Source organism: Ornithorhynchus anatinus, chromosome 13, assembly GCF_004115215.2.
Source record: "Ornithorhynchus anatinus isolate Pmale09 chromosome 13, mOrnAna1.pri.v4, whole genome shotgun sequence".
In the NCBI taxonomy this organism is placed as follows: domain Eukaryota; kingdom Metazoa; phylum Chordata; class Mammalia; order Monotremata; family Ornithorhynchidae; genus Ornithorhynchus; species Ornithorhynchus anatinus.
Genome location: NC_041740.1, coordinates 12,738,221 through 12,762,170, shown reverse-complemented (window position 1 = coordinate 12,762,170; position 23,950 = coordinate 12,738,221). Strand labels below are relative to the sequence as shown.

Below are 23,950 nucleotides of genomic sequence, written 5' to 3'. Positions count from 1 at the left end.
AATTAGAAGCAGCAATGAAAATTCCCTGGACATCAACTACACAATATTAAGACAATGGAGGGGGGAAAAAAAGCGCTGACTGCAGCAAGTCAAGGAAAGGGGTAATTCCCCACTGCTTAAATGAAACCTTGCTGATGCACTCAGACACAACAGGCTCCAGAGATGGGGCAATAAGAACACTCTGGTATAATACTTCACACTGCTGGTCTTAATTATCACTACAACCTTTGGAGGGTCCCTATGAGGGACTTTTTATTTTGCTTATTGATGTATATAATTACAAGACTTGCAAATTAATGGGCAATTCCACATACAAGTATTATGTATCTGCTCAATATCTTTTCCTAGATGCAAGCAAACAGATCAATAAGAGAACACACTATGCACAAGTCAATAGAATATATGAGTAATATACAATACCAACAGAACAAATATCAACAGCATTCACTGTTAGTGCTTTCTCCTTTGAATTTTCAAAGTAACTTCCTATATGTGCAAGGAAACCTCAACAGACCTTTTCTAAACACCTAATGTATGAGGAGGTTCAATCTGTATACTTTATTTAAGAACACTATTCACTTTTTCCCAGTTTCCTTTTTTTTTTTTAAATGACATCTGAAGTTAAGGATTGGGTATATGTCCACCAACCTAAATCGAAACACTTAATCAATTCAGAACCATTTCTTGTGATTGTTTGGAAAAACTTGCAAACAAATTCCCTGTTTCCAAATTGTTAAGTACCCCATTCAAAATGCTCATGAAAGCCTAATAAATTTACCTCGCAGATTCCTTTCTTGAAAGATTGATAATAGTGTGAAAATAATGGGGAGGGGAGGCAGGGAGCATAGTTTAAAAGCTCAGTGATTAAATATTCACTGTGATAAACCATTTAAAAAGACAAAAAAAAATTTGACTGCAATTAACTATTCCTTTAATGGCCTGGGCTGTGGTCTTACCAGTCTGCGGAATCACTAATTGTGGCTTTAGCCCAAGGTCCAGCATCTGCTGTTGCTAATCCCACATCATCATGAGAGCTGGAAGATGACTGGTCCGAAAGATGTGGCGGGAGAACTGGTAGTCTGTCATCTTCTATAATGACAGTGTCATCTTGGGGCATGTTCACTGTTGGAGACAGCTGGTATTTACCTGCATAGAAGAGAAAAGAGAGGAGGTAAATTGCCAATGGAGGTCTGAGGACTATGCCATATTAATAGTGTTCATTAGAATAGATTATGCCTAATCTGCGTGATAGAACACACAATTTAATTACTTGTACTGTTAATTCTTCAGAGATACCAGTATACATAAAAGTGATGAGAGAATGAAAAAAATTGGGCACCTAAAATAACGACTGTAGTCATTTCCACATTAAGGAGAGGTGTGCAAGAAGGAAAAAACTGCTACTTTTCAGGCCAAAAAAAAAAAAAACAATTTAAGGAGAAATTTTATATAACCAGTAACGTATTAACAACAGAGTAACTCATGGATCACACTAGCACTTGTCTTTCTTATAGTGGAAATCAAATATAGCGAATTTAAAATAAAGTGATACAATCGGTTAAACACAAACACATAGAAACAAGGGTCACAGAAAGGCACAATTAAACTCAATAATTTCTGTTTCAGCTGAGTTGTCAATTTCAGATAAAGTCTCGAGCATTTTAAGAAAAAAAGAGCAGAAGAAAAAAATGTTACATGAGAAAAATTGAAACTGGATGCAGTATTTTTCAAAGCTGACATGAGATGGATTTTTTTTCTATTTGACCTTCAGAAAAAAACACAATCACTTTGTACCTTAACAGGGCCTTTTGCCAAGAGATTTCCAAGTCCTTTTGCATTTGCAACCGAGTCATCACCAAAAAAAACTGGCTTCTCAAGTTCAGATTTATTACTTTTTTTGCTAAGCAAAAGAACATGGCCCTCTACATTGACCAATTTAGAGAGGAAAATGCACTTAGGTACCTGAATTAGTCTTTCAGATAAACTTCTTGCCTGCTTTCTCTGGATCAGGAGGTCCTGTAGTTGAGGGGGTGAATGAGGGAGTTTGTAGGGATTTAACCAAAGGAACCAAAGAAGCAGCACGGCCCAGTGGATAGAGCACGGGCCTGGGAATCAGAAGGACTTGGGTTCTAGTCCTGGCTCTGCCACTTGTCTGCTGGATGACCTTGCGTAAGTCACTTGACTTCTCTGCACCTCAGTTACCTCATCTGTAAAATGGGGATTAAGACTGTGAGCCCCCTGTGCGTGCACAGGAACTGGATCCAACCTGACTACCTGCTATCTATCCCAGGGCTTAATACAGTCCCTGGCATATTGGACACTCTTAACAAACCTGGAATGGCCTCACAACATTTTGGAAGTGTGGTGTTTATCCACTGGAGTAGCTAGATCGCACAACTATCTGTCGCATTGCTCCTGTATTCCCCTCTCTACACTACCTGCCTTCCACTCCCACTGTTACCTTCTGCTTCTTTCACTGTGGGCTTCACACAAATAGTATGGCAACTTGCACAACAGTCTACTCATTGGCTACACATTCAAGTAATAGAAAACAAGGAAAGGGGAAGGGTCCGTGATTGTCATGGACTCATCTATAACTCACTCCCCAATTTCCAGTCATACTTTTTCTTCTAATAAAACATCTATTTTTACCTTCCTGGATTGCAAATATCATTGAAATGACATACATTTTGTACACCAGTTGATTTATTAAAAAACACACTCTGAGGATAGCACAAAGAACAGAGACCTATATTACAACTTAGAATGTCTCTACTTTCATTAAATTAAATCCCGTTACTCAGGGTTGGGGGTAAGGGAGAAGAAGTATTTTTACACTTCTCCCCACAAAAAAAACAAAGGTTTGCAAGGTCTCTCAAAAGATTATCTTAAAGATGAAAATGGTTAAAAGCAGGCACAATTTGACATCATTTCAGGCCTAACGTTCCTTAAAAAAACCAACATTATTTAGGAGCTAGAATCAATCTGTTTTGTCATTCTGCATGCTCCTTGGAATTACTTTTTTTTCATATTAGCAATTATGGTTTAATTTTATAGGATGTTTTATGATCAAAGCTCTTCATAAGTATAAGCTAATTTTTGTCATACATACCCCTTTTACCAGTGAATAGCAAAGAGTATGTGTTTCACGTTTCCTTTTCTTTTCAAACACATGCAATCTAGCTTCCTATTTCAGGGCTCAGAGGAGACCAAAAGCTCATTAACTCCAGTTGATATTAATAAACTCAGAAAGACACCTGTAGTCTTTACCAACCTGTACTCCCTTAAGATATCATTTTTTAAAAAGTGCAAATGATTACCAGGATTGAATATTACTTGGCAAACAACTAATCACTGCCAGAATGTGTGCTGTTTGCATGAAAAGCCATGCTTTGCCCAGTTATCATTTTGGGGATGGAAAGGTTAATGTTCATAGTGTTAATGTACATCTAGCCTAAAATACTCCACTTCAAAGTTCACCTAGACTATTCCAGGAAGAGACCTATTACAGAGCGCATAACCTTAGAGAGTGTTTCAGACTATGAGCCCATAAGAGCCACAGTCTATAACTGTACTGTGTTGAGAACTCCCACTGAAATCAATAGAAGTTCTGAACATGAATCAATAGCAGGATGTGCCCCTAACTGTGAATACAGTAATTTAGCGTTATTTTCCAATTTCTTCCTCTGCAGTTGTTGTTAGAGGAGACTGAATAATGGCTCTTAATAATGAACAGCAATTAGAAGCAAAAGGCAGAGTAGGTGCCGACTAGCATAAGATTCCTTGATTATCTGTTACAACTTCTTATGTCAAGAGCAAAAATCTCACAGTTGCATTGCTTTGTGAACTGCAAACTTTCTACCTTTAGCCTCTATACCAGTTTACAGTGTGGCACTATTCACCGCAAACTGTTTTGATCATGAAGATTCAGATCATTCTCAGAGTGCAAGGGAAATTGGGAGATGTGAGATTAACCTTCTCCTAAATGTTTATTCAGTAGGAACAATTTACATAGAAAACAGTGCTGTATGGTATTATAAGCAGCAAGCTTAACCAAGGAAAATAAATAGCTACAGCAAGTCACAAATGGTTCTCTCTGATTTTTAATCACACAGAAAAGCAAATAAGAACATTCATTTTTCTTCTTTCAAAGTTCAGTTTTTGCCAAGAGGCAAATATGCGGAACACAAATACTTTTAAAATTCATGGTGACTTGAGAGATTAAGTGACTGAGAAGATGAAATGCTAGAATAAGATGCTACAGAAACTGTTTTCTCAGAATAGGAAAATAGTTTTTCTATGAGGTAAAGAAAGGTTAGAAAAATCCAGGGCCCTATTTTTGCTCAGAGACCATGCTTTGCTGGCATCTCGAGATGGTGCTGATTGGAGTGATTTATCCTTCTATCTCTTCACCTTCAATGTGTGATCATTCCTTCACTGGTTTTATATCCACTTCTAACTTGATGCTGAGTGTATGAACATGTAAGACTTCCCAAGGGTCAGCACCAGGATGTTAGACTACTCTGTTTAGTCTACCAGGAAACCACAGTCCTGGGTATTCTTACTGAAGGTGACCTTTACATGGATGCAAAGAGCCACTTCCCCAATATCTGAATTTAGAATAACGGAAAGTCATATTTGGAAAATGAGGGGGATATACCAAACACGAGGAAAACCCCTTGGGAGTTGTGTGGTATTGATGTAAGCCATCGGCGAGGGGTGCCATCTGCTCTTTCAGCCTTACAGAGCTGGAATTAAGTCAAGTTACCTACCAGCTAAGCGACTCCAAAGGCCATAAGTCACACCATTTGCTACAATGGTAAGACACACTCGACCTTTCTTTGAAGGACAAGATTTTTCGTGGATATGGCACATCCTCCTTTCTGCAGTTATATCTGTTCTCTTGGAACCTCTCTACTGAGGCCATCTGTATTGACCTCAATTCAGAAGAACTCTGTGATTGTCTCAGGCAGATTGGAGGCAGGATTGTTTACGGGATTTAGTTTCATCATTTTCCTTGGAAGCCTGAGATAGAATCAAATCAATTCCTTTGGAGAATTCTTCCTGTTCTCCAAGAAACCCTCAATTTGACCAGCTAGAATTTCAACCCAAATACTATTCATTCTGAATTATGATTGATATCTGGGAGCAAGTCATATTATCTTAATTGGGTGCTTTTCAAGACTTGATTCTACCAGGAGCAGACTAAAACTGTTCTGGCTCTGTGGAAATTTCCATGTGCCCAAACACAGTATGAATCAAACATCACTACCACTGTTTAGGTAGGGGTTTATTGACCAATTAGTAACTTGATGTTTTTCAATAGCTGCTGCACTTTGTTTCCTGGGTTTCTCCATGCAACATACTTCAGAAGTATTTGTGGTCCTGGTCACTATTGCTCTTATAAATAGCCTTCCTTATTATATGGGATTCCTAAAAAAGTGGTCTCAAATGCTAGTTTACAGAATAAAGAGTTTATCTAGAAAGCTTTAAGGAAGCCACTCAGTATCCCAAATTTCTAATGCACCTTAGAAAAACCATCATAAAATGTTCAGATTTGTGAGTCAATTAAAATCTGAGATGGAACTAGCCACAGCAACCTCTTTAACATTGTCCCATGATACAAAAATGGGAGGCCGGCAGGAGTGCCCCCACATTTTACACTAATGAGAGGAGGCCCGCTACATCACACAGCATACAGACAGTTCAGGGAATTTACAGCCACAGGAAATATCTGGATTTTAAGATGCCCATTACAGCTCTGAAAGAGAGGTTGGGGGGGGGGGGAGGGAGGGGGGGAGAAAAGCCACCCAGCATTCCTGGTTAATGCAAGCCAAAGCTAATGAAGCCATGTGCTTCAGTGCTAAGGGGGATTATTAGCCTGAAGGGGGGAGGCAGAAATCCCCAGCCCCTGTATACAGCATTTCAAAATGCAACTAGGTGAATTGGGTTTTTCGCCTTCCTCTGAAGCATCAGGGATTGGAGGCAGGATGCAGGATACCGGAACTGATGGACCAATGGCCTGATCCAGTATGGCAAATCCTATGTTCCTATAATAAAGGGGAAATTACAGTGTAACACTTTGTATACCCACAGACACACACACATGCATGCTCTCACGCAACGGGGCTTGTCCTTCAAAATATTTTACATATATTGCTCATTAACACATATGTCAGGGAAAAGTGTCATATCTCCAGTGAGGGAACAGAACAATACTATGCACAAAATGTACGGCACACACTTTGAAAAGGCAAAAAACAAAATATTTACCAAACAATAAAGGAGACGGGGCATATAAAATTTCTACCAATAAGACATGAAAGTGTGGATTTTACATCTTCTAGACATTTACAACCTCCCTAAGAGATCAAAGGAGGAACAGAAAACTCCATTTGAGCCTGTTTCAATCCAGTTTCGTAAGGAAAAATTGACTCCTGAAACACACATGTCAAATGATCTGAAAATGACATGGAATCCAATGGTGGTGCCTTACAATTAGTCTTGTACAACATTCTAGTAACGGGTGCTTTATGCCAGGTGCTATTTTAATCAAACAGCTTCTTATGTTTTTAAATTTGAAAACCCTCACCAGCTAATCCCATGATGAGCTACTCAGAAAATCCAACCACTCCTGTGGCAAGGCAAGTCTTTATTAACTGGATGTGTTTGGAGAAAGCTGAATTGCTGCAGAGCAAGTGCTAATAACCTCATTATCCACTGGGGGCCATGCAGACAGTGTGTTGCTGGATCCAAACAAAGGATGCGGAAAATGAGTTGTAAGAATTTAAAACTAGGGCCTGCAAAGTAGAAATCTAAATAAAATGGGGGGAAAATACTATTACATACAAACTACCCGAGTTTGCAATGTGGTACAATTTTTTTTAACCTAAGAAGAGTTGAAGCAAAACTCAATCAATGCTCAGACCCTACTCATGAACCTACTTCAGCTATTTTCGTTGAATTTTCATTTCGACAAAAATACTGGTCAATTCAAACATGTTAATATAAAATACACGATCCCCTCCTCACAAGCCAGAAAACGATTTAAAATGATTCTGCTACCTGGTATGGACTCCGAAACTCACATTTGCAATCCACGTATTGACTCACTGCCTTCGCATCAAGCCTTCTCCAGTGCTTTCGAGAAACCCACTGCCCCTTCCAGGACGCACAACTCACACATAATCGGACCCTTCAGAGAACAATATGAAGTACCCAAACCAGCTCTGGTGAGCAGAATCTGCTTGACTCACCCATTATTCTACTGAGGGCAGCGTTCCTTGTGGGAGATTCATCAAGGACCTCAATCCCGCTGTAGAGTGAATGGGAAATTCTTCGTTCCCGGTCATCCAGCACAGTCTCGATGGGAAGCTCAGGCCCTGAGGGCGTCCCAGGTGACTTTAGCTACAGAGATAGGAGTGGGGAAAGAAGAGAATCAGTACTGAAGGTCTATTTAACAACATGGGGTCACTATAACCACTGGCCTTCAGCCTGCACCCAGCTGGCTTCCAAATGAGGTAAAACTTTGCAACCTATAGCATAATAATGTGCGATGGCAGTTCTGCTTAACGATGAACTTTCATTGCCACTTTACCAGCTCCCTCCCATGGAGACCTGTCAGATTTCAACCCTCTCAGCAGAAGAAATATATTAAAAGCACCTCACTCTTGTCTTATCTGGCTGAATAGTTGCAGAGATGGCTTAGTATCTTAAGATGAATGATGAAAACTGTTCAGAATTCTTGGAGAACTACAGTGCAGAGCCATCAAGACAGAGTGATGGTTTCTGACCACGAGTTGCTGCCTCTACCCCTTCAGGAGATCAACTTTTTTTTTTCTTCTTGTGAACTTCCCTGAACACTTCCCATCTTGAAAGACAACTTAATGAACCCTGAAGCATTTATATTGGATAAAATGGACATTATTTTTAAAAGGGATTGCTCTCTGATTCAGCAGGCTCAGAAACTGTATTCTGCGGGTCTTAAAAAATGAACAATATCCAGAATTTGGTACCAAAAATCTGGATTATTGTGATTATTATTATTATACTGACTACTCTGTGTATGGCCTTTGAGGTATTTGAAATGCAGATAAATCGAAGCTAAACCTTTTCTGGTGAAGGGAAGTGTGCTCCTGCACATCAGAGTAAGGTAGATGCCTTGACCCTCAAATTTTTTGCTTCTTTTTTGGAAATGCAAACCAGGCTCCACCCCTGAGTTTCATACACAGAATCACTAATACTATGCATTATGCTGAAATGCCTTCATTGTCAGTACTTTGCTAACTTTGTTTAAGCAGCTCATGGAGTGAAAACATACAAAACGAATGAAAGTGAATATATAAAAAATACAGGCAAGGGGGGAGCATTTAGATGATTCTTTTTAAATGAACTGGCAAACTGATACTCTAACTTTATTAGGATCTTCAGATCGCTACTCATATTCATTCACACTAAGAGCTATCTAATAATCTTTCCAAAATAGGAAAATGGTTTGTGATTGCTTCATCATCATTACCTCAGTATAATCGTTTGGCCATCTTTGAAATGCAAATAAAATATTACGGGAATTTAAATGTAGGTCATTAAATTTCAATTCATGAAGCTGCAAGGATTGGACATCAGTTATGCAGAGGAGAACAGATAAGTACTGTGCCCTTGTGGAAAAAGCAGGGGCCTGGGAGACAGATGATTTGGGTTCTAATCCCAGTTCCAAAACTTGTTTCCTGTGACCTTGAGAAAGTTACTTTAATCTGTGCCTCAGTTACCTTGTCTGTAAAATGGGGATTAATACTGTGAGCCCCATATGAGATGTGGACTGTGTCCAACCTGTTTTACTTCTAAACCCAGTGCTTAGTACAATGCATGGAAAGAAAAAAAAATGTGTGTGTGTGTGTCTGTGTGTGTGTATGTATGTATGTATGTATAGGAACCTAGGAAATGACACTAAAAAATGTGAATGTTAAACAAGTACACAATATGTTAATTATACAGATAGGTCAGTTTGCATTGTATGGAATTAAAATAATTTGAAACATTCTTTAAAATAGCCAACCATCACTTTTTATTCTATTCATGATCCTAACATGACAGAAGAATTTATGTCATTAAAATCCTGAAAAAAACTGGCTTCAAAACTCTTAACAATCTGCACAACATGATCTAGAAAGGCAACTCAACAGCCTAACATTTTATGACATTTGGGTGTTGTACTGCTAGGACAAGGGGGAAAGGGGAAGGGGAATGGAAGGAAAAGGACACATACTGCATTCCAAAAAGATGAGCCTAACTTAGAAGAGGTTGTATAGTCTGTAAAAATTATTTCTGTTTGACGTTATCATCTCTTTAATATAAATGGAATATTTAGTGACCTTCTGAACTGTAGACTTATCTCACAGTTTGATAAGCAGGAGAGAGATTTACTGCACTGGAGGGTCAACACATTTACAATTGGAGGCACATCAAACTGAAGGAGAATAATCATCTTGCAGCGCAAGTGAATTAGACTCCATAAGGTTTAAATTGTGAAATGAGGATGTTTTATTAGGTTTTTTTGTTTAATTGCAGATTAAAATGACAGCTTTACTGAAGAGAAAATTGAATAATATTCAAGACCTCTGGTATAAAGAAATGAAATGTGGGGAACACCGTATCACTAACTTCCAATGTATTTGGGGCAGGGATGAAGGTGGAGGTGAGAAAGATTAAGGTGCTGAAGGAGTTAAATTCTCAGGGTCACATAATTTGAAACTTTTTTTGTTGCTGTTTCTGGTACTTCCTTCTCATTTAATAGCTTATTTTCTTGAAGATAACAATGTATCTCTAAGTGTGTGTAACAAATGTATTACTCTGCCAAACTGCATAAAAAGAGCAATTCTCTGGGTAACAAAACCCACTTAAAGCTCAAATATGACAGTTCCTAAAATTAATCCAATAATGGGTATCAGGATAAGGCCTAGCCTAGGAAAAAATGGTTGCAGTCTCTACTGAAGAGAAACAATAAGATCATCACTCTGATTATTGTGTTTGAAGACAGAGGGCCCCCCCCCCCTTACTTTTTCCTGGGAAAGATTTCTTCCTCCATTCTAATTAGCATCTCAAAACTTGGGTTTAAATGAAGACTTCCCAGTCAACTACATGAATATTTAACAAATGATATAATGGGTTTTAATTCCCAGGGAAAAGTGGTTGGGGGAAAACACATTTTTGTTTTAAATCTTGAATGCTCCTTGTTTGAAGCAAACTTGTGTGGATAGAAAAGAGGTTTTAGTCACAGCAAATGCTAATATAAAACAAACTGAAGGCGTGCAAGAGCACATTAGAGAAGCAATTAAGAGTTTACTATCCCTAACAAGGTGGTTCCCTGATTTGGATACTGTTAATATTAAACGTTATGAACAAGGGAAGATAATGCGAATGCAAACTATATTCATTGTTTTTAAATAAAGGCCTAGTGCCAAAGCAAAGCTGAGCTGAAATCCGCTCTTTCACCTCATCAAGTGTCTCCAGTCTAGCCTAGGATAACTAATATGAGATGATAATGACACAGCAAGAAGCTGTTGAAGTCAGGAAGCTACTTGTGGGAAAAGAACCTGCCTCTTCTTTCTGTATTTTCCCAAGTGTTAATACAGCATATTTGATGAAGTGGACACTCAGTACATACTATTTACTACCCTAAATTGTATATTCTATTTCGAAGCTGGTCCCTTTTGGTCCTTATATTTTCCCGTACTTATTGACATTGTTTCTTCAAGACATCATAATGCCACGGGTTCATTTATATTGCTATTGCTTTTATGACAAAATAAAAACTTTATTTTTTTAACTTCCCAGTAATGATAATAATAATAATGCCCCCTATATTTCCCAAGTGTTTTCGATTTCCCTCAAGATTCTCACTATCTCTAATCCTACATAGGATAACTCGCCTTCCCGAGCACATTCGGCAACTACCAAAGAAGTGTCACCAGTTGGGTATATGGGCAAATCATATCCTTATATTATGTCGCTTCTCCTATCTGTAGTTTATTTTAATAACTGTCTCCCTCAGTAGACTCTAAACTCCTTGTGGGCAGGGAACAGGGCTACCAACTCTGTTATACTGTACTCTCCCAAGTACTCAGTACTATGCATGCTAAGCACTCAGTAAATACCAATGATTGATTGAAAGTACCAGTTGCCCAGCACAAGACAAGGCATGTAAAACACAGCCCAAGTTATTCTCTGAGAACATCTTCTAGAAAAATTGGCTGCATTTAAAACCTTACTGTAAAGGCACTGTTTTCCCATTTCTTTAGCATACAAAATGACTCTCTTGGCTTTGAGTTTGCATACTGCCAACCCTAATATGTCAAAATCACCCCTCCTTCCACCTGGGCTGCATCTTCCAAAACAACACTGACAAAATTAAATTGTCATTTCATTGCAAAAGATTAATTTGACATCATCCCTTAACAGGTGCACATTTTCTCTGCTGAGAAAACATGATATGAAAACAATGGCACAGAAAGGAAAGCTATGGTAGGAACTTCCCAGAGGCATCAGTGTGAATCCTCGAAGCAGCAGGCTGGTGCTTCTGTAGAGCATCTGAAATTACTATACAGCCAAACCAATGCAGGTACGTTGGGGAAAATCCAATCTGATCTACTTCACCTAGTGTTACAATGTACACAGTGGCTATGTGCACATGCATCTGAAAGTGTAAAATTGGACATGGCTTGTGTCTATGCTAATAGAATAACAGGGGTGTTAATCACTTAACTGTGAATTTGCCACCCTGTCACCTCCCATTCCGCAATGCGGAATGATTTAACACAATTTGGTTATTGAAGCCAGGTATTTCTCACCTACAGCAACTCATTCTCTTCCTTCATCATTTCTTTAGGGACCACTAATACACACAGACACCATATTTGTTCATGAAATATTAATTAGAGGTTTGAATCAGCAGTGCCCAAGGCCACCTTGATATGATTTTAGGCACACTCTATCACACCTGCATCTTTCCTGCAATATTCCACAAGGACTTATTGTCCATGAATATATGTAAATCCTTCTGGGTCATCTAACTTCTCCTTTTCTCTCCAATATACTTCCTCATTGTAGATCACTCTAGCATGAATTTATCCAATCCCTCCTTGAACCTATGGATAATTTCTGTCTGCCCATCTCCCTAGGCTGGCTTATTGGCTAGAAACATTTTCCCTATTTGTTTGTCTGGAACCTTCCAACCTGTCTCACTGTTGTGGAATTTGGTAACAAGCAATTCTGGGTTAATACAGTTCATAGGAACAGAGAAAAGGGAGCAAGCAGGAGGCCATGATCCTTTGGCTATGTCTGTACTGGCCTGTTAACCAGGGTCAACATGAGTATGACTAAGGGAAAGGCAACCATTTGCAGGTTACCATTCACACCTGGCCTTCCAAATGCCACCAGTATTATACCCTGAAAAGCTGCAGGCCCTGAATTACTGCTACCACAGCCAAGCCCATTGACATATACCAAGGCCTGAGTTGGAGGAAGAGACAGGAGCCATGAGCAAGTTGTAGGCTATCAACCACAGTCTTGACTGTTGCCATCCACTGGCATCAAGTGAGATGTATGGGAAAAAATATGGATCGTACAACTCTAGTATTAGGATGGAAATCAAGGTGAACACCCAGAGCTGGCTAGAGATGGAGGGGGATCCCAAGAACATCCATGGCCTAAACTCCAATAATGGCAGAAGCCCACATATCTCTTGGCCAGCATTACTGACAACCATGCCACACTCAAACACACACAAACACACATACAGTCCCATGAAAAAAGAAATATTTGGGCCCACAAGAACACTTGGTTCCCACTTACAAGAAAATACTTTGATACATTCATGACTGCCCAGTGGAATACATATAGTTGCTCAGAAAATCAAGAACATATAGGACAAAGCCACCCAAAGAGCCTAATACACTGTCAGATATGGACACGGACAAACACAGAAAGACACATCACCAACCCTCACACAGAGAGGGGAAGCATCCAAATAAGGATCATGAGGAACAGAATGTAAGCATTTGTGGGCAGGGAATGGGTCTACGAACTCTGTTGTACTGTATTCTCCCAAGAGCTTAGTACAGGTCTCTGCACACAGCACATGCTCAAAAAATAACACTGATTGATTGATTGGGCTTCCTTCCCACACTATCTTCCTATTAAATAGTACCCTTCCATTTAGAAGACCTTTACTACTCCTGGGAAGAAGGCGCAACAATCTTGTTAAGAGGTTTCAAAAAATTTTATGGATATAATTACATTACATGCTTATTTTGTCCTTTGAAAAAGCAATAACTAGAAAAGTGTAAAAATGATTCAATACTACACCAGGAGGAATATTGAATATTAAAGCCCATTACTGCCTATTGCAGCTGTTTCTTTCCTTAAATCACTTTCATTCTAACAAATTCACATTTGGAAATGAAAGCGACACAAAGATATTTAATAGGGAATTTAACCGACTATCCCTTACAGGGCAATAGGGACACATTCAGTGTTTTTATTCCAACACTCGAGTATTGGCAGAGGTTGTTTTCTGACTGCTGGGAAAAACTGTAAACAATCTGGGCTCAATACTCTGTTCTTAGATATTCCATATTTTAAGTCCTTGGATAGGGTTCAAGACTTAAGGGGGAAAAACCAACAAAACAAAACAGAAAACCTTTCAGATGGCATAATCCTCTGGTGATAATTTGGCAAAAGACCAGGGCTAGCTGGTGAACGGAAGGAAGGTGGCATACAAAGGATAAGAGGATCCAGGCTTTCCTGGAGATTTTGTTTTGCATTACTAGGTATCTGGATTCTTAGTTTACATTTAAATATGAAAGCTGTAGTCATGCCTGAGTATGTGAACCTACTGCATTCCCAGAGACAAAACGTCAAAATTCTGAGCCTGGCACATTGTCCAGAATTAAGTTCTTTTGCATTCTTGAGTGTCTGACAAAATATGCTATTTTTCTATATCCAAGAGGCAATCTGCAAACTTGCAAAGGAATAGATGTTTCTAAGTTTGCTGGAAACAGAAGTTAAAGTCCAGTTCCTCTTGCAAACTTTGGGAGACCAGAAAATCTTAGTGAGAACAAGACAGTTCAGCTCCCCTAAAAGAGTACCATTAGAAGCCAGGGCACTTCATTTAGGCTTCAGTGTATTTCCTAGCACAATGTATTTCCTTCAGTCTGTTTCACCAGTTGAGCATGGTAGATTTGATGATTCCTTAGTAATTATCTCACTGTGAAGTGTTTCTCTCAATAATGTGTAAATAAACCTAGGGCAACAATTGTACTTTCCAAGTGCTTAGTACAGTGCTCTGCACAGAGTTAGCTCTCAATAAATATGACTGAATGAATGAATCAAGAGGCTGAGAAATGTAATGTATTAGGTCCACACCTATTTTCAGTGGACAATGGAAAAAGAGCTGCTAAATACAATCTCTGTTTCCTCTAAGAATGATCTCCACCTACACCACTAATACCCTTACAAAAAAATCGGTACTTGAAAAAAAAAATATTTTGTCCTATTTCCTTGCTAACCTCAGTCTTCCTTGGCAACACGTAGTGAATGATAACATTAGCTGAAATTAACAGAAAAATAAATTGGTTCGAGGATTTGAATTATTTTGTTTTAGGGGGATGTTAAACTAGGACCATCCAGTCTACAGTGGAGAATACTGGATATCGGAAAGCATAGAGATAGATAATAAGACTGTACTGAGAAGGGTTAGAGTGCCCTCGAATTACTAAAAAGTAGCAGGCTATTATGTGAACCAACTTTCATATTATTCATTTAACCCTTAATTATGCAAATTTTTGGGTAATCTAAATCAAAAATGTTTCAGTGAACCTCTTCAAGAAACTAGTCTACTCTTACCTCACTGGAATATCCTTTTGGTGCTCAGAAGCTAACAAAAGGTTTTGCAAAATGTAGTATGGATTAGTTGAGGACCTGAACCAAATTCATTCCTGAGTCATTAACCATGACTCTGCTTGGCTAATGACAAAATTTCTGCCTTTTTGCCCCCAAAGACCTGATCCCTATTTATCAATCCTGAGCCTGACTCCACCTTTTGAGATTTTAAATACAGCATGTTCCATATTAGAATGCACTTAAATTTTTCCCTGAATTATTTAAATTATGCCTGGTCCCAAGTGGGTTTGTATAATAGAAGATATACTGCATATATTATATTATGATCAGGTATTATATTGCACCTAATGTGATGCCAAAAAAATCTGTCCCATTCTAGCACCAAATTCAATGCATTTCTTACTGTAGGCATCTGTTTTGTTAGCAACCTATGAAAAGATGCTGAAAAGAAGTCCAAACCTAAAGTTCAATAGACTCTGACATTATTCTGGTTGATTATTCTTGATTTTCAATTTGCAAGCCTTAAAACACCAGAGTTTAATTTAAATGAACCTACGTTGGGTATCTAAGCCTACTTAAAGGCTTCAAACCCTAAATGGGTTCTCTTACTTCGTTGCACTTGCTTATACGCCTTGCCACAATAAGCTGAATCATTCCTCGCTTGTTGCCTTCCGTAGACATGGACCTCCTTAAGGTATCCATGGCATCTTGGTTTGTCTTGCCCAACAGGGATTCTCCGTTTACTGCTATCAGCTGATCATTCACCCGAAGCCTTCCGTCCTAAGGAAGTAAACAGGTAACAGTAAGTACTGTTAAATAGGGTGCTACAAAAGAAGCTTGTGTGTCCTTAGTAAAAACTTTTTTTCTTTAATCCTAATAGATTATGCTCAACTGAACACTTGCATAATAACTTCTAAACAGCCATTGTAGCCTGGTCTTTTTCAATCATTTATACATTTGTAAATCAAGTCATTATCATAATCTGTTTACCCAAACAGCATACTAATTCAAATAGCACAATGTGATTATTTTCTTCTTCCAGAGACCCCCATAGAGATTATTTACATCCCAAGACAGAAATATTTGAGCTTGACTAATAGTTTACGTCAGGGTTGGTCCTTCCTTTTCAAGGACAGCTTGGAACATTGAGGGGAAAACGAAGTACCACAAAGAACAAAATGTAAATGTGGAACAAAGTAAACAGAAGAATAAGATGATGGGAGAGGGTGAAGATGGAAAGCAGGGAAGAATTCTGAGTAAAGATACCTAAAGATCAGGCTTTTCCAATTCCTCCCACAAGAGAACTTTCCCTCTTCCCACCCAAACCCTATCTTCTCTTTGTCTTTCCGATCACTGTAGACAATACTACTAACCTCCCTATTTCACAAGCCCATAACCTTAGCTTTATTCTTGACTCATCTCTTCCCTTTCACATACCCCACATATTCAAGCTGTCACCAAATTCTGCTGGTTCTACCTTCACAACACTGCTAAAATCCACCCTTTCATCTCCATCCAAATTGCTACTCTGTTGATATAAGCACTTAAACGATTCCACCTTGATTACTGCATCTACTTCCTCGCTGCCTCCTGTCTTGCTCTGTCAGTCCTTATTTCACTCTGCTGCCCCAGTCAACATCTCGACACTCCTCAAGAATCTCCTGTAGTTGCCCAACCACTCTCTCATCCAACAGAAACTCCTTACCACTGAATTTTATTAAAGCACTCAACCAGTTCACCCCTTCCTATCTTAATTCACTGATTTTCTACTATACCCGGCCTTCACATTTCCCTTCCCCAAACCTAATGTACCTACTATGCCTTGATCTCACCTATCTCACTGCTGACCCCTTTCCCAAATTCTCCCTCGGGACTGAAACTCTCTCCCGCTCCATTCATGCCAGACCACCACTCTTCCCATCTTCAAAGCCTTATTAAGGTCACATCTCCTCCAAGAGGACTTTCCTGATTATACTCTCTTCTTCCGAACACCCTCTCCCTTCTGCGTCACCTGCGCCCTTGGATCTGTACTCTGTTACGCATTTCGTATTCACTCTACCATCAGCCCCACAGCACTTATGTACATAATTTATTGTGGATAGTATTATTTTTTGAGAAGCAGAGTGGCTTAGTGGAAAGAGCACAGGCTTGGGAGTCAGAGGTCGTGGGTTCTAATCCTGGCTCCACCACTTGTCTGCTATGTGACTTTGGGCAAGTCACTTAACTTCTCTGTGCCTCAGTTACCTCATCTGTAAAATGGGGATTAAGACTGTGAGCCCCACATGGGACAACCTGATTACCTTGTATCTACCCTAGTGCTTGGTACCTAGTTAGTGCTTAACAAATACCATCATCATTATTATTATCATTACTACTATTATTTAACATTTGTCTCCCCATGTAAACCATAAGCTTGTTGTGGGCAGGGTACAGGTCTACCAACCCAGCTGTACTGTACTTCCCCGAGCATTTAGTACAGAGTTTTGCACACAGTAAGCCCTCAATAAATCCCATTAATTGCATAACTGATTTCTTTCCGTCATCTGACCTGTTTTGGAAGTGGAGCTCAAAAGATGAGCTCATTGAAACCTAAAATAAGATCCCATTCTCTTCTAAAACTAAGAATGCAGGAATGTAGCAGGAATGCAATTTTAAAAATGAGGGGAAAATAAAAGTCTCGGTACTTACCTTAGACGCTGCTCCTCCATTGATAATGGATTTGACAAAAATCCCCAAATCTGCATGGTTCTCTTTGGACCGGTTGCCTTTGACACTGACACCAAGTCCAGCTGATCCTGAATCATTAAGTGGAACTTCAAAGGTCAAGAATTCTCTGGTGCCATCAGGTGTAAGAACAAGATCATCATCCTCTGCTTTCTGTAGTAAGGAACAGCTGGGCATTATTTTCTCCTACTAGCAATTAGTTCATCACTGAGTGCTAAAGAATGCTTTAAATGGAAAACTCTATAATATTTCCTCTGAAGTTCCAAAGCGAGACCTGCTTCAGTAATGCCTATCCAACATTATCAGATGTATGGTGCCTCTATGTCAAGATGGTAGGATCCATTAAGCACATAGAACCAAATGTTATCACTTCCATTTTGCACTTTTTTCTATTGAAATACACCTAAACCCGTTGATATGAATAATGAGCCTAGCGGGCATGCCTGAGACACTGCAATTATGTGGCTGTGAACCTAAACACCTTAAGAGTAATTTTGTCATCTGTTGATATATTCTCAATTCGAACTGCAAGAATTAAGATTAATAAATGTAATTATTCATTTACTCCAATTTCCACAGTAGAAATGTTCAGTAATTTTAAATAACATTAGGGCACCTTCAATCCAGAGCTGCAACTGAACAACCTTTTGCATTGCTATGCCAAGAATACCTGAAAACCCATAGCAGTTAGTAACATGTCTAAGTGCACATTCACCATATTTCATGTTTACTGAATGAGTACTCTGCTTTAACCTCAACAATAGTGACTGTTCTTCCCTCTTGCCAGGTTGATCTTCTGAGAGTTCTTGCATGTAGGGATTTGAGTAGGAGGATGGTGACATGCCATTCTCCACATCCAAAGAACTTAAAACAAGAAATGAAGCACGCAGGTTTTAAGTTAGAAAAATTTCTGAAAGTAGAGACTGCTAAATATCAAAAGGAGAAGAGGCTGTGATATTTCTATTCTGGAGGTCTTTAAACACAAGGCAAACTCTCATCTCTCTGAAATAGTTAAGATCGGTCTTTTCTCATGACAGTGGGATTGCCTAGATATACTTCCCAACGATATGAACCCGTGCTTACTGTGATTTTAAAGTGTCTCTTTAACTAGTTTGAAGTCACAATATCCCATGGAAATCCTCCGAATACTAGATTTCATGGGTCTTTCCTGGCTAGACAATGTAAGTAAAAATGAATTTAACATAAGATGTAGAAAACCTAGAAAATTCAGGATCTTGTTGTAGGAAAATATCATTTCACAGCAATAAAGCCACGATGAAGAAATAGAATACAAAACCCACACTAATCAAAATTGTGTAAACTATTATATTTTCAATGTTAAAATGAAAAAATCCACATTCACAGCCTAATTGCAATAACTTCCAATGACCTTTCTAAGCTCTTAATTAACAGCTGTGGTGTGCCAATAAACCAATTTGGCTTTTATGAATAGTTTAAAGTAGAGCTTTCTTTTTTCCATCAAGACATGACAAACACAGCCTTTAAAATTGAAGATCAAGACAGATGTTCCTAAATGCAGAGCAGCTAGACATGAAAATCAAAGTACATTGGCTTTTCTAGTAGATTCTAATCTCTCTGAGGGAAAGGAATGTTGCATATACTTTGATATATCTTTAAGGGCAAGGTGACCAGATATCCTGTTTTATATAGGAAGGACTTGGAGATTGTTCCATTGCCTTCTAAGTCTAAGAGGTGTGGTCCCTCTATGTCAAGATGGTAGGATCCATTAAGCACATAGAAGGGTATCTTTAGAAAAGGGTAGTAGGAAAGAACCCTTAAGATATGGTGGTGATGGCAGTGGGAATAGTGGCTCTAGTATGACTGTCAAAGAGAAAAGAGGGAGGAGGACAAAGAAAAGTTCTCTTCTTCAGGAGTCTCAACAGAACCTATTCCCACTACTCTTACTGCAGTGTTACAAGTGATCTGTATCCCTGATTTAGTGCTCTGAGTTTTTGGTGTAGCTGAAAATGCATCATTTAGTCATGGTGGGAAGCAGTTCCTTACCTGGAAAAGTCATTTTTGGCCCAACTCAGTGGCCAGACCAAATCAGGCAGAAGAGCAGCCGAACTGTTCTATTCCTATCCTCTCATCATTCCTCTTTCCTTTCTCTTTTCCCCTCTCTCGACCTGCCTGTTATCCTCCAGGTCTCTCTGCCCCCCCTGCCACTCCTCTTTCGGTCTGTCTTGTCCCAGCTAAGGCAACAAGATTTCTGTCCCATTACCTAAGTACTCTGCACAAAGTTGGTGCTCAACAAGTATCAACAATGTTCTGGCACATGGTGGTAAACCCAACCTTGAAAGAGCCCAGGACTGGTACTCCCTTCTATTTGGACTGATGAAATGGAAAAATTTCAAGAAATTTAATATCCAAACAACACTTCCCTTCACAGCAGAGCACTCAGCTAAGCACTCAGGGGAGTATAAAAGTGAGAAGGTGGGATTGTTATCCTCAAGGAGTTTACCATCTACCTTCTGTCCCATTCCTAACCGGACTCTCTAATAGGTCATGACTCTGGTATGTAATGTGGCAGCACAATTTTCTTGTTTTTCATTTGTAGGGTGCTCGAGCATAACTCATACCACCTCCTCCTGGATCACTCTGGTTCAAAGTAAATGAGACAGCCCTATTGTCCAATTTACTTCCAAGAGACAAGGGAAAGGAATTTTTTTCTTCTTTCAGTTTTATTCTATCACTAATTTGTTGGCTTTTGGGCCTGATGTTCAGTCTAGAGACGTTTATATTGGTGTTGGCATTTAATTGTATTGGTATTTATTAAGTGCTTACTGTGTAGGTACAGGACAGTAACACTGGACACAGTCCTTGCCCCACAAAGGCTCACAGTCTAAGAGGGAGGGAGGAAAGGTATCTTTATCCCCATTTTTATAATTAAGGAAACTGGGGTTTTGGAGCAGTGACTTGCCTTAGGTTACTCAGCAGGCAGCTTTGAGTTTAAGTGAACTTTTGATAACATTATCTTATAAACATTTCTGTAAGTAATGTGTCTGAAGTCCCTTCATACCCCTTTAGAGAGTAAGATGATTTATTCATTTGCAAATTCATTAAGGGATACAGTAGTATTCAGTTCATGGGATACAGATGAACCCCATGGAAAACCCTCAGTAAGGTCCTATCACTTCTACTACTCTTGGGAAGAGTGAGAAAGTTGGGACAAAGTCCTGGGAGTGAAGAAGTATTAGACATGATCCAGAATTGGTCAACGGCAATTGAATTTTCTCAACATAAAAACTTACTAAAAGCAAATATGAAGTATGTCTTCAATTTTTTGTAAGTTTTATGGCCCAAAATGAATGTAAAGCATTTTTTTCCCCCAGTGGGTACCCTCATGTTGACACACTACAAAAATATGAACCCACCACACCTATTCACACAAAAACATTCACATGCATATAACATAGGCACATGCAAATGCATATAGAAAATGCATTTTCTTAAACTGTGAGCCCCATGTAGGACAGTGATGGTATCTGATCTGCTTAACTTGTATCTACCCCAGCACTTGGAACGATGCTTAGCACATAGGAAACATTTAACAAATTCAATGATGACAATATTAATAATGATAATAATATGTTGGTATTTTTTGTATTTGTTAAGCGCTTACTATGAGCCGAGCACTGTTCTAAGCGCTGGGGTAGACACAAGGTAATCAGGTTGTTCCACGTGGGGCTCACAGTCTTAATCCCCATTTTACAGATGAGGTAACCGAGGCACCGAGAAGTTAAGTGACTTGCCCAAAGTCACACAGCTGACAAATGGCCGAGCCGGGATTTGAACCCATGACCTCTGACTCCAAAGCCCATGCTCTTTCCACTGAGCCACGCTGCTTCTCAATACATAATACAGAATATACAGAATACATAATACAGAATAATACAGAAATTAAAACTCTATGGAACTCAATGTTTCAAAGATTGCATAATGCAATCTCCAAGAGACATCAGCAACCTGATTCTAAGCTTTTCTGTGGAGACTAGTAAAGTAGATTTGAGTCACCTGGGGATTTGTGCAGAGAGAACAAGATCAGGAAAAACTCAATAAGCCACTCATGGAGCGGGTTCTGTTACTTCCTTAGAAGCAAACCAGAGTCACCAAGTTTTATCTTGTCGATTACTCTTTCTGAGGAATTTGAGATAAGATTAGTCAGACTACTAACTACTATTAAACTATCTCCCATTTACCTTGATTTTCGTTCATAATTTAAAAGAAAAAAAGTCAAATCCTCTACCTCCAGTTGACCATCTCTAGGTTAAGGATTTTAACTTTTCCCCACATGTTAGATAAACATCAATGAGTCTATTTGCACGTATATGCTGTGGCTCATTATTCTTATTAGCTAAGTTAATATGTCACATCTGGCAATGATTGTGCTCTTTTACTATTCAAACAGCAGCTGCTAAATAACAAAGAAGAAATTTCAATTTTTCGAGTTAACAGAATATGCGGTTTACTTTTATTTTAATCCCACTGTGAATAGAAAATTATTTGTATGCAGCCAAAAGATTGAGTTAGGATTCTTAAAAAGCATGTTTGCTGTACTGCTAGGCTTCGAAAAATCTTTATTTTTGTGGTTTGGCTTAAAATAAGTGTAATTCCGTAGCAGATGCAACACTCTAACATTTAACACTTTAATTCTAATGTAATCACTACAATTGGATAAAAGCAGCAATATAAAAAAATTCAATAAGAATTTTTATGAAAAAATGATGTTATTTTAATTTAATTTAGATAAAAGTTTTGCTAAACAGGAACCTACATTCTTCTGTTTTCTCATTTACCTGAATGGCATCACTGCCTGTCTACATCAATATTCCTCTTTTTCATATCACTGCCACTGTTCTGCATCCTTGAACTAATATTGTACAGACTGTTTTTAAGTGCCTTGAAATCAATAACTTAAAAGTTTTGATCAAGCTCCAACCAACCGCTACAAATATCCTTCTGAACTCATATATCATCTACAACCCGTGGTCTTGGTTTGGTAAAACACTTAGAACCAATCCGAAGACTTAGAGCTACATGATACCGAAGTTCAACACGCATTCAGAGTGAATGGCTATTTTTCTAAATTTTGATTTTTCATATAAATGTGGATTTTGTAGTGGCCAAAGGGATCCTGTTATTTCACATTTCTACAATATGCACCAGACACCATCAGTAAGTGCTGTTTCAATGATCAAAGTCCACTAACATTCTCTCTACTTTCCTAGTCTCTTCCATTATAACCACTTCATATTTACTGAGGGCTTACTGTGTGCAAAGCATGCAAAGCATAATCTGAGTAATAATTTGGTATCTGTTAAGCACTTACTATATGCCAAACATCCTATTAGGCACTGGGGTAAATACGAGCTAATCAGGTCACGCATAACTACCTGTATAACAAGTGCAGTTTCCTAGATAAGGTCTAGCTGGAACTGGCTTCAGATGGGAAGAGAATGAGGCAGCTACCTCAGAGTGGACCATAAGAGGCCAAGGGTAGTTGACAATGAAAGGATTCAGCCTTCTGCCCCTCCTAGGAGGAGTGACCCAATGGTTCTGGAGCACAGTGGGGTCAAGAATCCCCCTGAAGAAAAGCTCTAGTTGAGGGAATTTGGGCAGACTTTCATAGGGCATCATTACTGTACATACATGTAATGTAATGATGTCTTCAGGGTCAGGAGGAGGGAGGCCAATTTTTCCCTTTCTCTGATAGCCACACGTTTCTGAGATGACCCGGGGTCTGAGATAGTGGAAACTGAACTGGAAAGAGGAGAAACAGGAAAGAGAGAAGGAAGAAAGAAGGGATGGAAAGAGAGGAGAGAAAGCAGGAAGAGAAAAGGTAGAAAGAGAGGAGAGAATGCAAACACCTACATGCCAGGGTCTCCTCTCTGGGAAATGTAGGTGTCAGGCTTACAGAAAATATAGTTTCCAAGCACCAGATGACAACAGAGTTTATCAATTATTTGAAGGCTTAGCTTCTCCTAGCAGCTGTTAACTTTGATTAATGGAAAACCATGAAAATTTGTTTGTCCAGCTCTGAGACTGATCCCACCTCCAGGGTAAAACAAAAACAAACATGCAGGGTTTCCAGGGTGCTATCATGTGAGTATAAACAGCAAAAGAAATGCAGTACTGGTCTACCATCCCAGTGTTTTCCACCCAGCAGTGACAGAGGAGAATGATTGAAAGAAGGAATGCTGTACTTGGCAACTCTCACATATATATAAAACTCCTGTTCTCCCTCCCATTTGACTGTGAGCTCATGTGGGATAAGGGACTGTGTCCCACCTATTTAAGAACTGTGCTT

General features: G+C 39.0%; 1 protein-coding gene across 18 annotated transcripts in view; it reads right to left on the bottom strand.

The window, feature by feature from the left end:
* PARD3 (par-3 family cell polarity regulator) overlaps positions 1 to 23,950 on the bottom strand; it is a 471,934-nt gene that overhangs the window by 163,242 nt on the left and 284,742 nt on the right. For all 18 annotated transcript variants that reach the window (XM_029077450.2, XM_029077456.2, XM_029077446.2 and 15 more), the window contains 4 exons: positions 17,587 to 17,775; positions 15,508 to 15,678; positions 7,257 to 7,407; positions 957 to 1,146 (listed from right to left, as the gene is read on the bottom strand). In XM_029077450.2, the coding sequence (XP_028933283.1) occupies positions 957 to 1,146; positions 7,257 to 7,407; positions 15,508 to 15,678; positions 17,587 to 17,775 (701 nt within the window). The remainder of the gene's footprint in view (positions 1 to 956; positions 1,147 to 7,256; positions 7,408 to 15,507; positions 15,679 to 17,586; positions 17,776 to 23,950) is intronic.